The sequence below is a fragment of the Pongo abelii genome, chromosome 12, assembly GCF_028885655.2.
Source record: "Pongo abelii isolate AG06213 chromosome 12, NHGRI_mPonAbe1-v2.0_pri, whole genome shotgun sequence".
NCBI classification, from domain to species: Eukaryota; Metazoa; Chordata; class Mammalia; order Primates; family Hominidae; genus Pongo; species Pongo abelii.
This window is the reverse complement of record NC_071997.2, coordinates 47,516,267-47,533,922: the sequence shown is the minus strand read 5'-3', so window position 1 is coordinate 47,533,922 and position 17,656 is coordinate 47,516,267. Positions and strand designations below refer to the sequence as shown.

General features: G+C 37.6%; 1 protein-coding gene across 2 annotated transcripts in view; it reads left to right on the top strand.

Annotated features, from left to right (window-relative positions):
* Positions 1 to 17,656, top strand: part of DNAH6 (dynein axonemal heavy chain 6) — a 325,727-nt gene that overhangs the window by 51,007 nt on the left and 257,064 nt on the right. For both annotated transcript variants that reach the window (XM_024242264.2, XM_054547993.1), the window contains 3 exons: positions 5,223 to 5,343; positions 9,037 to 9,188; positions 11,342 to 11,494. In XM_024242264.2, coding sequence (XP_024098032.2) covers positions 5,223 to 5,343; positions 9,037 to 9,188; positions 11,342 to 11,494 — 426 coding nt within the window. The remainder of the gene's footprint in view (positions 1 to 5,222; positions 5,344 to 9,036; positions 9,189 to 11,341; positions 11,495 to 17,656) is intronic.

The following is a 17,656-nucleotide window of genomic DNA, read 5'->3' as shown; positions in this document are numbered from 1 at the left end:
AGGGCTAATATTTCTAATACTAGAGAGAGGGGAAACCAAAACTAGGTAGAAAAAATGGTCAAAACACATTCTTCACAGAAATAGAAAAAAACTACTTTAAAATTCATATGGAACCAAAAAAGAGCCTGTATAGCCAAGACAATCCTAAGCAAAAAGAACAAAGCTGGAAGCATCACAGTACTCAACTTCAAACTATACTACAAGGCTACCATAACCAAAACAGCATGGTACTGGTACAAAAACAGACATGTAGACCAATGGCACAAAATAGAGATCTCAGAAATAAAACTGCACAACCATCTGATCTTCAACAGACCTAACAAAAACAATCAATGGGGAAAGGATTCCCTATTTAATAAATGGTGCTGGGAGAACTGGCTAGCCATATGCAGAAAATTGAGACTGGACCCCTTCCTTACACCTTATACAAAAATTAACTCAAGATGGATTAAAGATTCAAATGTAAAACCCAAAACTATAAAAACCATAGAAGAAAATCTAGGCAATACCATTCAGGACATAGGCATGGACAAAGATCTCATGACAAAACATCAAAAGCAATTGCAACAAAAGCAAACATTGACAAATGGGATTTAATTAAACTAAAGAGCTTCTGTACAACAAAAGAAACTATCATCAGAGTGACCAGACAACCTACAGAATAGGAAAAATTTTTGCAATCTGGGCAAAGGACATGAACACACATTTCTCAAAAGAAGACATTTATGTGGCATATATATATATTATATATTATGTGGCATATGTATATATATATATATATAAACTCAACATCACTGATCATTAGAGAAATGCAAATCAAAACCACAATGAGATACCATCTCACGCCAGTCAGAATGGCAATTATTAAAACGTTAAGAAACAACAGATGATGGTGAGGCTGTGGAGGAATAGGAACGCTTTTTACACTGTTAGTGAAATTAGTTCAACCATTATGGAAGACAGTGTGGTGATTCCTCAAAGACCTAGAACCAGAAATACCATTTGACCCAGAAATCTCATTACTGGGTATATACCCAAAGGAAAATTCATTCTATTATAAAGATATGTGCATACACATATTCATTGCAGCACTATTCACAATCACAAAGACATGGAATCACTCCAAATGCCCATAAGTGATAGACTGGATAAAGAAAATGTGATATATATACACTCTGGAATACTATGCAGCCATAAAAAAGAATGAGATCATGTCCTTTGCAGTGACATGATGGAGCTGGAAGCCATTATCCTCAGCAAACTAACACAGAAACAGAAAACACCATGTATTGTCACTTATAAGCGGAAGCTGAACAATGAGAGCACATGGACACAGGGAGGGGAACAACACACACTGGGACCCATCAGGGTGCGTGGGGAGGGAGAACAACAGGATAAATAGCAAATACATGTGGGGCTTAATACCTAGGTGATGGGTTGATAGGTGCAGCAAACCACCATGGCATACACTTACCTATGTAACAAACCTGCATGTCCTATCCTGCACATGCACCCTGGAACTTAAAATATAATTTAATTTAATTTAATTTAAAAAAAAGAAAAATGGTCAAAACTTATGATAAAACATTCACTAAACATAGCATCTAAGCATATGAAAAGATAGTCTACTCATAAGATAAATGTGAATTAAAACTGAGATATAATTTCTCAACTATCAGATTAGCAAAATTAAAAAGTATACCAACACTTTCTGGTGATTACTCTATGGGTAAACAAACGCTCTCACATTAAGCTTGTGGGGATGCAAAAAATAAAAGAACATTTTGCAAAGCAAAACTATACACGCATTTACCTTTTGATCCAACAGTACAACCTTTAAAATGTATCCTAAAAATACGTTTTCAACAATACATAAGTACGTATGCACTAGATTACTTACTGCAGCATTGTTTATGACTGCAAAATATTGTAAACTACCAAAATAGCCATGTATAGAAAAATTATTGAATAATCTATGGTATATCTACACAAAGGAATAGTATGTGGCTGAATAAATGGATGAAGAAGTTGGTTATTAATTAATATAGAGTGATTTCCAGGATATATTGTTAGATGGAAAAGGCAAAGTACAAAAGAATATCTATGGTATACTATAGATATTCAGAAGTTTATGTCAGAAGTAGGAAGGAAAGGGAGATAAACCAGAAACTAGGGAAATTAGTTACCTAGAGGGGGTAATGTGAATGGTGTAGGAAGGGTGAGGATGGTGGGTAAGAAGTGAAAAAAATGGGGAAGTGACTATTTTCTGAGTATACCTTTTAATATAGTTCTAAAAAAATCAACAAAATGGAGAGCAAAACCGTAAAACAAAATACAAACAAAAAGAAATAAACCCACATGTATTTCAAGTGAAATACATAACCACATTAAAGGGATGAGGGAAAATAACTAAACCAAGTAACTTTTGAGTACAGTATTTTGGCCATGTATCCTGAGGATGAAAAACCACCATAACTGCAGCAAATACTGAACTCTGGTTAGTAGGTTTGTTTTTTGCAGTGGTATTAGTGTATTAGCAATGTTGAAACTCCTTTCTGTGTATTTTATTTAGAGTTGAGCAAAATAAATAAATATATTGTGAATGATGAGATGAGGTTACTCATCCTCAGAAAGGGAGTTACAAATATGGAAGAGGGAAGGCTGGAATGAACCCTATGTTGTTGCATTGGAATGGAGTTGTGAACTCATGGATTTTAATTGATCTGTAGAAAGATAAAGAAATGTGTAGGGTTTCGTGATTGTATGTGGGGTGTATGTGTATTTCCTAGACCTGTCTGTTGAAATAGCCTACAAGCAATGACATCCCAATACCAATGAGCACATCTAGTATCCACGTGTTAGTTTCTATGTATCATTTCCAATTGAAAGGAACTCTCTTTGTTCTCTCTGCAGAACTCTCTTCTTCAAGGGGTGGGGTAGGATAGTACAATATGAGCCTAGAGAATATTGTTCAGCTAAAAAATAAGAACATGCCCAAATAACCATAGAGACATGTAGAAAAGACAAAAAGCCACCTCAAAGGGTCTCCCTGGTGAGAGGTGAAGCCAGCTGGACTTCCTGGGTTGAGTGGGGACTTGGGGAACTCTTTTGTCTAGCTAGAGGATTGTAAATGCACCAATCAGCACTCTGTAAAAACACACCAATCAGCACTCTTTGTCTAGCTAAAGGATTGTAAATGCACCAATTAGCACTCTGTAAAAACGCACCGATCAGCGCTCTGTGTCTAGCTAAAGGATTGTAAATGCACCAATCAGCACTCTGAAAACGCACCAATCAGTGCTCTGTGTCTAGCTAAAGGCTTGTAAATGCACCAATCAGCACTCTGTGAAAACGCACCAATCAGCACTCTGTCTCTAGCTAAAGGATTGTAAATGCACCAATCAGCACTTTGTAAAATGGGCCAATTAGCACTCTGTAAGATGGACCAATCAGCAGGATATGGGCGGGGCCAAATAAGGGAATAAAAGCTGGCCACCCGAGCCAGTAGCTGCAATCCGCTTGGGTCCCCTTCCATGCTGTGGAAGCTTTGTTCTTTCGCTCTTAATAATAAATGTTGCTGCTGCTCACTCTTGGGTCCGCACTACCTTTAAGAGCTGTAACACTCACTGCGAAGGTCTGCGGCTTCACTCCGGAAGTCAGCAAGACCACGAACCCGCTGGGAGGAAAACAACTCCGGACACACCATCTTTAAGAGCTATAACACTCACCGTGAGAGTCTGCGGCTTCATTCTTGAAGTCAGCAAGACCAAAAACCCACTGGAAGGAACCAATTCTGGACAGACTGGGACAATTTGATTACTACCAATTAATATCCATGTTAATTTCCTGATTTGGACCATTATACTGTGGTTATGTAAGAAAATGTCCTTGTATTTAGCAAGTAACCCCTGAAATATTTAGGGGTCAATGTGCCACATGTCTGTAACTTTCTCCCAAATGGTTCAGAGTATAATAATATGTGTATATAGAGAGACTTACAAAGTAAATATGAAAAATTGTTGAAATTTAGGGAATTTTGGTGACAGAGATATGCAGTTCTTTGTACTATTCCAGTAACACTCTTGTGAATCATACATTGTTTCAAAATAAAAATGTTTTGAAATCATATTTTGAACATCGGTGGGGCTTTCCATTTACAAGCCTTATATTGTAACTAGCACCTGCATGATGACATATGAGAGATACTATTTATTCAGTTCAAAGGAAACATAGTTTGATAAAGTTTTTTTTTCAATGTTTATTATAAAGAAAGAAACAGCAGAAACATTCTGGAATATTCATAAAAGCCTATTAAAACAAAATAAATGAACAAATAACTAAACGTAGACATACAGAGTGTATACTATTCTTTGTAATTAAATTTTCTACTACCACAAAGCATAACTGAGTCACTTTCCCTAGCATCGGTGTGTTGGATTTGTGCAATTCCATTGATCACCTCTAGTTTTCCTGGGACAAATTGCAGGCTTTTTTACAAGTCTTAGTAGACAACACAAGGAAAAGGTGTGGAGCACAGCCAAGTAGACATGGACCAAGACCAACAGCAAGTGAATCCTAACTGCCTTTCATAGACTTTGAACATATAATAATATATCTTGACAGTTATTAAAGGGATTGAAATGATTAGAAATCATTGTCTTCGTTTAAAAAAACTTTGTGGGGAAATATGGGTTAGAACCAAGTTTAAGAGAGGTGAAGAAAAAGTTTTTATTATGGCAAAGTATGAAGGATATTTTGGAATAAGAGACTGGCCAATGCCAAAGATTTGATAGTAAGATTAAGCAAGTGATTTTCTGGGGATGCTAAACAGGTTTGCCTTTGCTTAAAAACACAGTGACATAAAATATGCAGTTGGGAAAATAAACAAGTATTGCCTCTTTGCCATATGTTTACTAGCAATATATAAGTTCACCATGAAGCAGAAACAAATTGTAAGTGTGTTTCCTTTCAGTCACAGGAATAATTCTTCAAAAGTCAGGTTTAAAGATGAATTTTTTTTATTTCATAACAATTTCTTCTTGAATCCATCAATTACTCCTTGACGTCAAGAATGTATCTTCCTTCATTCATATTTCCCAAATCAAAACATACTATTGGGCATAGAGTTTGTGTGCTTGCTTGTTTCTTTGTTTAGTTGTATTGAATTAAATTCTGCTTAACAAAAATATGGTCATATTTGTCTGCTTATTTATAACATTTAGGGAACCATTCAGGCAGCATTTGAATCGGCCCGCATCTATGCAGCTACCTTTGAAAAGTTCCAGATATTCTTCAAGGAAAATGAAAGTCTTGATTTACAAGCTCTTAAACTTCAGGAACCTGGTAACTTGTCCATTTGTACTTACTAATTATTTTTATAGGGATACTGAGATTTGTTGTCTTTTAGGATTCTGTTTGGTGATGTTTGGGGACACAAATGGTAGCCCAAAAGAGTTGGCCTGACAAAAGGCAAGAGTTAATTCATTTCTAGGTTATTTTCTATAGAATTACTTTTTTCCTTTCTCCTTATTCAGTATTAATGTTTTATTTCAGGATATTATGGAAAGCAATTCCTTCCTAATTGCTTATCATCTAGTTTAAAGTTGTATCAGTGCTAAGAGTATATAGCCTGCATATGAGAAGGAGTTGAAAGGAATGGATACCTCTACCAATTCCATTAAATAAAGTTTATATAAGCTTTTCTATCTCAGGAACTTATTCTTTTTTCTTCTGGGACTACATTAAGATCTGGTGGGTGTGAATCAACAACTCTTAGTCATGAAATAAGACCTAGGAGAAAACTGTTTTATTTCACTGCCTTTAACAAAAGAAGATAATCTACAATGTCCAAGTGCAATTTCAGGCAAGCAAGTTCTCAGAAAATTATAAAAAATAAGTATATTTGTTTGCTATTTTAAATCATGATGCATGTCTTTCATATTCTTTATTTCATGAGCTTCCTTTATTTTCTTATATATAAATATAATTACAATTACTTTGATACTTTGCTGTATGAACCAGCACCAATTTTTTCTTTATGTTTTTATGTTTTTCTTTCAATTCCTTATTCTTTGCTATGCTGAAGTATTCTTAAGTTAAATAATTCAATATGCATCTCTAAAACATGTTTCTACAGAATGAAAATAGTATCATCCCCTGCCCCCACCCCACCGAAATAGCAATTCCTTAATATCTTAACTTATTCCATTTTCAAAATTCCCCAAGTAAAGCAGCTTCCAGATGATTTGGCCAGGGATCAAGTCCAAGATCAGGCATTGTACCTGATTGTTATGTGCCTTAAATTTTAAAAATCTGAAACTGACTCCTTTTTTTCAAGATACTAAGTTGTTAGACCAAAATGGGGCCCCAATTTAGAAAACAAAATTTAGGCAAGCCTACTTCCACTGTTCTTTGACAACACTATCACATGGAGACTTAGTGTGTGCTGAACAGAAGCATACTGACAGGCACGTGAGGACATGATGCCTCCTGTGCTATGTCATGGCATCACAGTGGCAGCAGGGTATGGAGCCTGGAATTTTGGCACAAGAAGGAGGCCTGATCAAAATAGCCAGTTCTAATCCCTGAGCTCTTTTACTCATATCCTGAGCCCAAGGCTTCCTAGCCTCCTGCTACCACAGTCCTCACGTTGGATAACTGTGATCCCTCAGCAAGTTCCCATCAGCATGCAGTCCCCTGACCCCCAGGTTACTCTTCAGCTAGTCCTATCTTGTCTTGCCAGTTCTGCCTTTGAAACCCAATCCTGGAACCAGGCCTCCCAGTCCCAACACTCTGATGGCTGCGACTTTGGAGTACCGTGGCCTGGACTCCTAACCTCTGTGCTCCTCCTCTGTTTGGAACCCCCAATACGTCCTAAACCACTAAATCCAATTGTTTGCCAGAGGCTTATGGAGGTGGGCTTTGCCCTTGGATATCATCCTTACCTGTTATTTGATATCCTCAAACGACTACAACATTGCTTAGCACATATTGTAGATCCTTAATAAATGTCTAACTGAACTTTTAGCCAGACTGCTCCCTGTCCTGCCTCAGAGAACGACCAGCAGACAGGTTCTGGCTTCCTGACAAGCAGCCACATCTCACCACCAAGTTCCTATAAACGTCAGCATTTACTAATAATTTCTACACTTTACTGAGCACTTACAGCATGATAGATACTGTTCTAAGTAATATTTAGACATTTCATCCAATTCTCACAATTCTGAGGAGAGTATTAGTGTTACCATTTTATAAAAAGAAAACAGAGATCTATAGAGATAAGGCAACCTCAGGATTAAACAGCTAGTGAGCAGTTTAGATCTAATTTCTCTGACTTGAAAGCTTGTCTGCTTAACCGTTTTATGTACTGCCTCTCCGCAGTGGCTCACGCCTGTAATCCCAGAACTTTGGGAGGCCGAGGCAGGTGGATCACGAGGTCAGGAGATCGAGACCATCCTGGCTAACATGGTGAAACCCCGTCTCTACTAAAAGCACAAAAAATTAGCCGGGTGTGGTGGTGGGGGCCTGTGGTCCCAGCTACTCCAGGGGCTGAGGCAGGAGAATGGTGTGAACCCAGGAGGCGGAGCTTGCAGTGAGCCGAGATGGCACCACTGCACTCCAGCCTGGGTGACAGTGCAAGACTCCGTCTCAAAAAAAAAAAAAAAAGATAGAAATCGTATTTCTCAACTATTGGCTTTAATCTTTTATTCCTTTTTGGCTATGTGGCCATAGCCAAGTCATATGACCTCAATTGACCTCAATTTCTCTATCTATGAAATAAGAGTTTTGGACCAAATAAATGGTTCCCAAAGTTGTGTTCATTGGCACTCTTCTGAGGGATAATTACATGATACCATGAAAAAAGATGGTGCTCAAATACATTTGGAAAATACTAAACAGCGCAGCATTATACGGGTATCCTTACCATACGACTTATCAGATCATTTAACATCTTAATTTAGTCGGCTTTCAAAAATACACAAATCAAAACCTTCTGAAGTGAGTAAGGGAGGTAATTGCTGTTTCTGTTTTATATTATGAGGAAGCTGAAGCTCAGAAAGACTAAGTGACTTTCCCAAGGCCACACATGGGTTAAAGACTTGAGCTCAGGTCTTCTAATACTTTCTCTGGTGTGTTCTTTATACTATATCAAACTACCCCTTATAATTAGGAGAGGAGATGGCATGAATAAAGGCAGGAAACAGCACCCCTTTCTCTTTGGGGTGGTGGAGGAAGATTATGGAAGGAGGAAAAAGGGCAGACAGTAAGGAAATCAATTTGACCCAAATGTAGGAGGTAATTAGAAATAAAATTAGCTAAATTTTTAGAGGCCCAGAGTGTACAGAATTTTGAAAGACAAGCAGAGAAGTTTAGAATTGTATATGCATTAGAGAGAGAGCTATTTTTGACTGATAGTATGATGAGAGTATATTCAAGGATAATCAGGTTTCCATTGGTTCCAGATGGATTGGATGAGGGAGAAAATGGAGGCAAGAAGATTATCAAAATGCAACTGCAGCATTTTCAAGTTGACAAAGGCCTTGACCATGATGTAGGGTGCAGGAATGGCAGAGAGATGTGTTGGGAAGAGAAACGGAGATAATTTTAGCTATGTGTGATCTTTTATATTTCAAATTTTGTTGTTGTTTATATTCTCAAAATGCTTTACTTTGGGATACCATGTGGGAGAGAACATTTAGATTAAGCCCAACTTGAAACCAACCTAACTCTGAAATCTAGTCAATTCCAGACTAGATTCTCTAATGCACTTACAAGTTATTTTCATCTGTCATCTCTTCATAGGAGCCAGAAGACATATTTACATTATAAAATATTAGTTTCTTTAACACAAGAATAAAATACTATAAAGCAATCCAATTAACATTTTAAAGTTACATGAGATACTCTAAGTTCAGACAATAACATTATAAATATATGTGTAAATTTATCAATGCAATGATTTTTAATATATTTCGTAATGATCTTTTAAAATCCAATATGGTATATTTTATGCTTTATGTGAATTTTTTTATGTAGATGTTAACTTTTTTAGTGAACAACTGGAAAAATATCACAAACAGCACAAGGACGCAGTAGCTCTCAGACCCACCAGAAATGTAGGATTGCTGCTCATTGACACTAGGCTGCTAAGAGAAAAATTAATTCCATCACCTTTGCGATGCTTAGAGGTAACTATAAACTAGAAAAAATTTAATTATTCCTCTACAATTATTTTATGATTTTTCTACTGCATGAAAACCTATTATTTATTTTATAGTATTGCAAACATAAAAATTAATATAACACTATTGGACATCCTTAATTTCTAAGAAAAACTCTGTAGTCTTTTTGTCACAAGCATAATCAGCTTTTTAGATGAGATAATGGAGGGGACTACAGGCCTCACACTGGCCTCTTGCTCCTACTCCTTTTTCCATTGTCGGAGCATTTCAAGACCTGCAGAGAGGATACTACCATAACAGCTCAATACCCTAGAGGGAGTGATGGTTGATTCTAGACCACCGAGATCAAGTTTAGGAAATCATTTTCTGATCTGGAATTGTCCTTACAGGTCTGATTATGTTTTGGTAAGTTATAGAACTAGGGAAATTTCTGTAATAAGTTTCAGAACCAATACAATAATTTCCTTTGGAGCCAGAGTATACTTGTATCTTCGCAATGCCCACAGAGAGACAATGATATAAAACAGGGATTGGAAAACTATGGCCCATAGAGCCAACCCAGCCTGCCTCTTGTTGTGTATACAGTTTTATCAGAACACAGCCATGACAATGGTTTACATATCATCTATGGCTGCTTTCTTCCTACAAGGACAAAGTTTAGTAGTTGTGACAGACACTGTATTGACTGCAAATCTAAAATATTTACTATCTGGCCCTTATAGAAAACATTTTCTGGCTCCTGGTAGATGACAGAAGACAGAGCACTGTATAAAAGAGTGCAGACCTGAGTGCTAATATGTTCTGTTATTAATTAATTGTATGGCATTGGGCTTCCTTCTAGAGTTTTGCTTCTTCATCTGGTAAAAAAAAAAGAAATATATATATATATATTTATTTACATGTATAATTATGTATATAATTGGAGCAAATTTAATTCAATTTCAACAAGCATTTTTAGCTACTGTATGCTCAAGAAATACTTGGGTATGTATTTACTGTAAGCCCAAAAAAACTGAACTCAAACTGGCTTAAGCAATCAGAAGAGTTATTGGCATATGTATCTAAAAAGTCCAGAGATTGGGTCGATATCAAGGAGGTATGATCTAGTGGCTCAATGGTGTTACCAATGAACCAATTATTTCATTCTCTTTCCTGAGCCTCCTTATGTGCAGGCTTCATCCTAAGGCATTTGTAAAATGATTGTCAAAAGCTCGACAAGCCGATTATTTGTTTGTATGGAGAGAGAAAGAGAAACATTGGGGTTCTGAGTACACATCTCTCTCAGCCATAAATAAAAGTGTGGGCCTTTATCTAATTGAATCAACTGAAGTCAGGGTTCACACTTGATATGGTTTAGCTTTGTGTCCCCACCCAAATCCCATCTTTAATTGTAATCTCTAGGTGTTAAGGGAGGAACCTGATAGAAAGTGATTGGATTAGGGGGGTGGTTTCTCCCATGCTGTTCTCCTGACAGTATGTGAATTCTCACAAGATCTAATGGTTTTATAAATCGTGGTTTTTCCTGTACTCTCACATACTTCTCCTTCCTGCTGCCTTGTGAAGAAGGAGCCTTGCTTCCCCTTCACCTTCTGCCATGTTTGTAAGTTTCCTGAAGCCTCCCCAGCCATGCTGAACTGTGAGTCAATTAAACCTGTTTCCTTTATAAATTACCCAGTCTCAGGCAGTTCTTTATAGTAGTGTGAAAATGGACTAATACAACCTTAATCTGATCACTTTGGCCAAAAAAGCCATGTTCCTATTTGCCAAGTGATCAGTCAGACTGCATATTTGTTTCTGAAGGAGAGATCAATTTCCCCCAAACTGCATGGCTAGCACCCAACATGAAAGGAGTGGGACTGATGCTGGACGGGGCAGCATAATGTCCACTACATAGGACGAAGAAGCAGAAAGCATACTTGCAAGATATGAGAGCATTTAGGGAAAATATTTGGTAAGCCATAGAAATGATCTTCAAAACCTGGCCTTCCTATTGGCTCATTTAACTAGCAGTGATTTAAAGAGAAAAAAAGTCTCTTCGTATTCACTGCTGCTTCCAATACCTGCTGATTTAGCAGATGTCCAATTAGGATTTGTCTAAAATATATAATAAAATGAAAATATTCGACTATTTACAATTCACATGTTGTTTTCTTTCTTAGGTGCTAAATTTTATGCTTCCTCGTCAAAGCAAGAAAAAAGTGGATGCCATTATCTTTGAGGCACAAGATGCAGAGTACAAACTTGAGTTTGTTCCAACTACTACCACAGAATATGTTCATAGCTTATTATTTCTTGATGAAATTCAGGAACGGGTGAGTTGATTATCTCATATAACTCAATATTCCAAATCTTATAGTAGGAAGGAAGACATAGGACAAGAAAAAGTGAAGGACTAAAGGGCAAAAGACAGCTGTCACATATCAGAAACACTTTCAAAGTAAGTGGATGTTCTACATCACAGGAATAAAGCCAGCTGACAGTTATCAGACTCTTAGTACTAGTAAGGCATGGCATCATATTACATTTTCTACATGCATTACATTTTTAATTCTCACAAAAGCTGGAAAAGTGTTGATATTTATCCTCATTCTGCAGATAAGGAAACAGAAACCAAAACAGGATGTGTTATCTGAGATCACAGACATGTATGGATGTGATAGAGTTAGAATTTAGATTTGAGTCTCTTTGACTGCAAAACCAATGTTCTCAACCACAGGTTATTGGAATTCTAATTTTTAGTAAATGGTAATACCATTGTAATCTAGATGTTAATCATAATGGAAGTCTGGCTGCATAATAGTCAGGAAACTTACTGTTAAGAATGAAAGAAACCCAACACAAACCCGCTTAAGTGGGGCGGTGGAGGTGGGGAGAAAAAAGTGGATATGGAGACTCAAGTGATGCAGATGGAATCAGGTCTCTGTTTCTCTGTCTTATACACACACATACACACACACACACACACACACACTCCTTTGTCTACTTTGCTTCTTTTTCTCCAGAAACTTGGTTTCCTCCTCTCAGCCTCTTCCCTGCAGGAAGCAATCTAGCATTTGGCTCCAATAGTTTTTTCATAAACTTCCATTCATGTTATGTTGGCATTTAAAATATAGATAAATTATTTTCTTAAATATCTGAAAATTGAAGAAGTGTTTCAATTAAAAAAGTAAACTGAATGTTATATATTATTAACCAAATTAATAATAAATGCTATTTCACATGACTACAGAAGTAACAGTGTTTCTCATTTCAAGAAATCGTGCCTTCTCAAAAAGGCAGATGGTCGTGGTTCTCCTCAGGTTTGCTTATAAATTGTCCTAGGAGTCTAAAGATGCGAATTACTTATTATTGTTTGTATTCATTAAGCCACTTCAAACAAATAACCCAAACCCACTTGAGAAAACTTAGGCCAAAATAGGGATCCCACTTAAGGATTCAGGGGTGCTTCATGGAACTTCCAATCAAGAATGTAAGTAGGCTTAGGAACTGACCAGAACCCAGAATAGGACAGCTGTAGGATGCCCCAGTAGAGACCTTCATTCCGTCTCTCCTCTCTGCATCTCTCTGAGGGTCTGCTTCACTTCTCTCCCTCTGCAGACAACTACTTCTGCTTCTTCTTACCACAGCAGCAAACATGGCCACCAGCAGCTCCCAAGCTATAGCTAGCGGGTCTAGCCAGTCAGCAAGAAAGAGATAATCTCTCTTTTTCAATATTGATTCTAAAGGTCTAGTAAATTTATTCAGAGCTCCTATTCTGTTCTATAAACTATGTCAGGAGGGTGGGGTCACATCATAATCAATGGCTGCAGAGGGTCAGCTGCTATCACCTTGTGGTTCCAGAAGAGCTAGTTGATGCAGTATGCAGAAAACATAGACTGTGGGAAGGATGGCCATTTTCATGATATTGATTCTTCCTACCCATGAGCATGGAATGTTCTTCCATTTGTTTGTATCCTCTTTTATTTCCTTGAGCAGTGGTTTGTAGTTCTCCTTGAAGAGGTCTTTCACATCCCTTGTAAGTTGGATTCCTAGGTATTTTATTCTCTTTGAAGCAATTGTGAATGGGAGTTCACTCATGATTTGGCTCTCTGTTTGTCTGTTATTGATGTATAAGAATGCTTGTGATTTTTGCACATTGATTTTGTATCCTGAGACTTTGCTGAAGTTGCTTATCAGCTTAAGGAGGTTTTGGGCTGAGACAATGGGGTTTTCTAGATATACTATCATGTCATCTGCAAACAGGGACAATTTGACTTCCTCTTTTCCTAATTGAATACCCTTGATTTCCTTCTCCTGCCTAATTGCCCTGGCCAGAACTTCCAACACTATGTTGAATAGAAGTGGTGAGAGAGGGCATCCCTGTCTTGTGCCAGTTTTCAAAGGGAATGCTTCCAGTTTTTGCCCATTCAGTATGATATTGGCTGTGGGTTTGTCATAAATAGCTCTTATTATTTTGAGATACGTCCCATCAATTCCTAATTTATTGAGAGTTTTTAGCATGAAGGGTTGTTGAATTTTGTCAAAGGCCTTTTCTGCATCTATTGAGATAATCATGTGGTTTTTGTCTTTGGTTCTGTTTATATGCTGGATTACATTTATTGATTTGCGTATATTGAACCAGCCTTGCATCCCAGGGATGAAGCCCACTTGATCATGGTGGATAAGCTTTTTGATGCGCTGCTGGATTCTGTTTGCCAGTATTTTATTGAGGATTTTTGCATCAATGTTCATCAAGGATATTGGTCTAAAATTCTCTTTTTTTGTTGTGTCTCTGCCAGGCTTTGGTATCAGGATGATGCTGGCCTCATAAAATGAGTTAGGGAGGATTCCCTCTTTTTCTATTGATTGGAATAGTTTCAGAAGGAATGGTACCAGCTCCTCCTTGTACCTCTGGTAGAATTCGGCTGTGAACCCATCTGGTCCTGGACTTTTTTTGGTTGGTAAGCTATTGATTATTGCCACAATTTCAGCTCCTGTTATTGGTCTATTCAGAGATTCAACTTCTTCCTGGTTTAGTCTTGGGAGGGTGTATGTGTTGAGGAATTTATCCATTTCTTCCAGATTTTCTAGTTTATTTGCATAGAGGTGTTTGTAATATTCTCTGATGGTAGTTTGTATTTCTGTGGGATCGGTGGTGATATCCCCTTTATCATTTTTTATTGCATCTATTTGATTCTTCTCTCTTTTTTTCTTTATTAATCTTGCTAGCGGTCTATCAATTTTGTTGATCCTTTCAAAAAACCAGCTCCTGGATTCATTTATTTTTTGAAGGGTTTTTTGTGTCTCTATTTCCTTCAGTTCTGCTCTGATTTTAGTTATTTCTTGCCTTCTGCTAGCTTTTGAATGTGTTTGCTCTTGCTTTTCTAGTTCTTTTAATTGTGATGTTAGGGTGTCAATTTTGGATCTTTCCTGCTTTCTCTTGTGGGCATTTAGTGCTATAAATTTCCCTCTACACACTGCTTTGAATGCATCCCAGAGATTCTGGTATGTTGTGTCTTGGTTCTCGTTGGTTTCAAAGAACATCTTTATTTCTGCCTTCATTTCGTTATGTACCCAGTAGTCATTTACAGATTCAATGCCATCCCCATCAAGCTACCAATGACTTTCTTCACAGAATTGGAAAAAACTACTCTAAAGTTCATATGGAACCAAAAAAGAGCCCGCATCGCCAAGTCAATCCTAAGCCAAAAGAACAAAGCTGGAGGCATCACACTACCTGACTTCAAACTATACTACAAGGCTACAGTAACCAAAACAGCATGGTACTGGTACCAAAACAGAGATATAGATCAATGGAACAGAACAGAGCCCTCAGAAATAATGCCACATATCTACAAGTATCTGATCTTTGACAAACCTGACAAAAACAAGAAATGGGGAAAGGATTCCCTATTTAATAAATGGTGCTGGGAAAACTGGCTAGCCATATGTAGAAAGCTGAAACTGGATCCCTTCCTTACACCTTATACAAAAATCAATTCAAGATGGATTAAAGACTTAAATGTTAGACCTAAAACCATAAAAACCCTAGAAGAAAACCTAGGCATTACCATTCAGGACATAGGCATGGGCAAGGACTTCATGTCTAAAACACCAAAAGCAATGGCAACAAAAGCCAAAATTGACAAATGGGATCTAATTAAACTCAAGAGCTTCTGCACAGCAAAAGAAACTACCATCAGAGTGAACAGGCAACCTACAAAATGGGAGAAAATTTTTGCAACCTACTCATCTGACAAAGGGCTAATATCCAGAATCTACAATGAACTCCAACAAATTTACAAGAAAAAAACAAACAACCCCATCAAAAAGTGGGCGAAGGACATGAACAGACACTTCTCAAAAGAAGACATTTATGCAGCCAAAAATCACATGAAAAAATGCTCACCATCACTGGCCATCAGAGAAATGCAAATCAAAACCACAATGAGATACCATCTCACACCAGTTAGAATGGCAATCATTAAAAAGTCAGGAAACAACAGGTGCTGGAGAGGATGTGGAGAAATAGGAACACTTTTACACTGTTGGTGGGACTGTAAACTAGTTCAACCCTTGTGGAAGTCAGTGTGGCGATTCCTCAGGGATCTAGAACTAGAAATTCCATTCGACCCAGCTATCCCATTACTGGGTATATACCCAAAGGACTATAAATCATGCTGCTATAAAGACACATGCACACGTATGTTTATTGTGGCATTATTCACAATAGCAAAGACTTGGAACCAACCCAAATGTCCAACAATGATAGACTGGATTAAGAAAATGTGGCACATATACACCATGGAATACTATGCAGCCATAAAAAATGATGAGTTCACGTCCTTTGTAGGGACATGGATGAAATTGGAAATCATCATTCTCAGTAAACTATCGCAAGAACAAAAAACCAAACACCGCATATTCTCACTCATAGGTGGGAATTGAACAATGAGAACACATGGACACAGGAAGGGGAACATCACACTCTGGGGACTGTTGTGGGGTGGGGGGAGGGGGGAGGGATAGCACTGGGAGATATACCTAATGCTAGATGACGAGTTGGTGGGTGCAGCGCACCAGCATGGCACATGTATACATATGTAACTTACCTGCACATTGCACACATGTACCATAAAACCTAAAGTATAATAATAATAATAATAATAATAATAAAAGAAAAATAAAATAAAAAAAAAAAAAGAAAACATAGACTGTGTCCCATCTGCAGGAGGTTGTCTGTGTTTGCTGGATGGTGTGTTTAGAAAGCAGCTTCCTTTAAGGAGATTCTCTGCACACACAAAAACTATTTTTTGGAACTTCATTCATTCAGTCAGCAAGTTTAGTGAGCACCACTTAGCATGGTGCAAAAATTACAATGAATAAACCTGCTTTAAAGAAGTTGAGTCTTGAATGCAAGCACATAATTTTCATACAATGAGCATAGGAATAAGATACTGTTGTAACACTGGGAAGTTTGTAGTAATTCTTGCCTATGGGTTACAGAAGGCTGTGTGGAGGATGGGATATTTAAGCTGTCATAAAATACATGAAACATTCAGGTGGGCATTCCAGGGACAGGGAAAACCATGTGCAAAAACAGGAGGCAACGTGACAAAAACAGGATTTAGCAATTGATATGCTATGGAGAAAGAATGTTTAGTTGAAAGTTGATGAACTCTATGTAGCTAAAGCAGTATTTTCAAATATAGGAGAGAATAAATTAATTATAAAGATGTTAAGTAGAATTTAAAGGACTTAATGGGCAACTGAATGAGGGGACAGTGAGAGGAGAATGAGGTAACTTATAGGTATCATTCTTCAGGGAATGGGTATTTAGCAATTTCATACCAGTATAGGGAGGGTAGGCTACATAATTCATTGTCTGATCAGGACATTTTTCTGAGAGTGAAAGAGACACTATTAATCATTGTACTAGGACAATAAGTGTAAACCCAGGGCATTCCCAGAGAAACCTGGATGTATACTCACCCGAAATAGAGGAAGATGAACAGATCTTGATGTAGAGAGACTTAGTTCTATACATAACTTGTTCGAGGTGTTAGAAACATTGGTTGGAAGTCACAAAAACTCACATAAATAGCTCAGAAAAATGGGAAGATTTATTCTAAGTTTGCAGGAATATCTTTCAGAATCCTAAAGTATGGATAGAGCCAGGCCTTTACAAAAAGGCCTCTCTCCTTCTCTCATCTCTGCTGCTCTAGAACCATGGTTCTCAAAGGGGGACTCCAGATCAGCAGCAGCAGCAGCAGCATCTGAGAATGGGTTAAAAATGTATATTCTTGGGACCTACCCTACATGACTACAGTGTTTTTATGACTTGCTAGACCTTCTGAATCAGACACTCTCAGGAGGGGCTCAGCAATCTGTTTTTTTTTTTTTTTTTTCCTTTGAGACGGAGTCTCGCTCTGTCGCCCAGGCTGGAGTGCAGTGGCACCATCTCAGCTCACTGCAAGGTCCACCTCCCGGGTTCA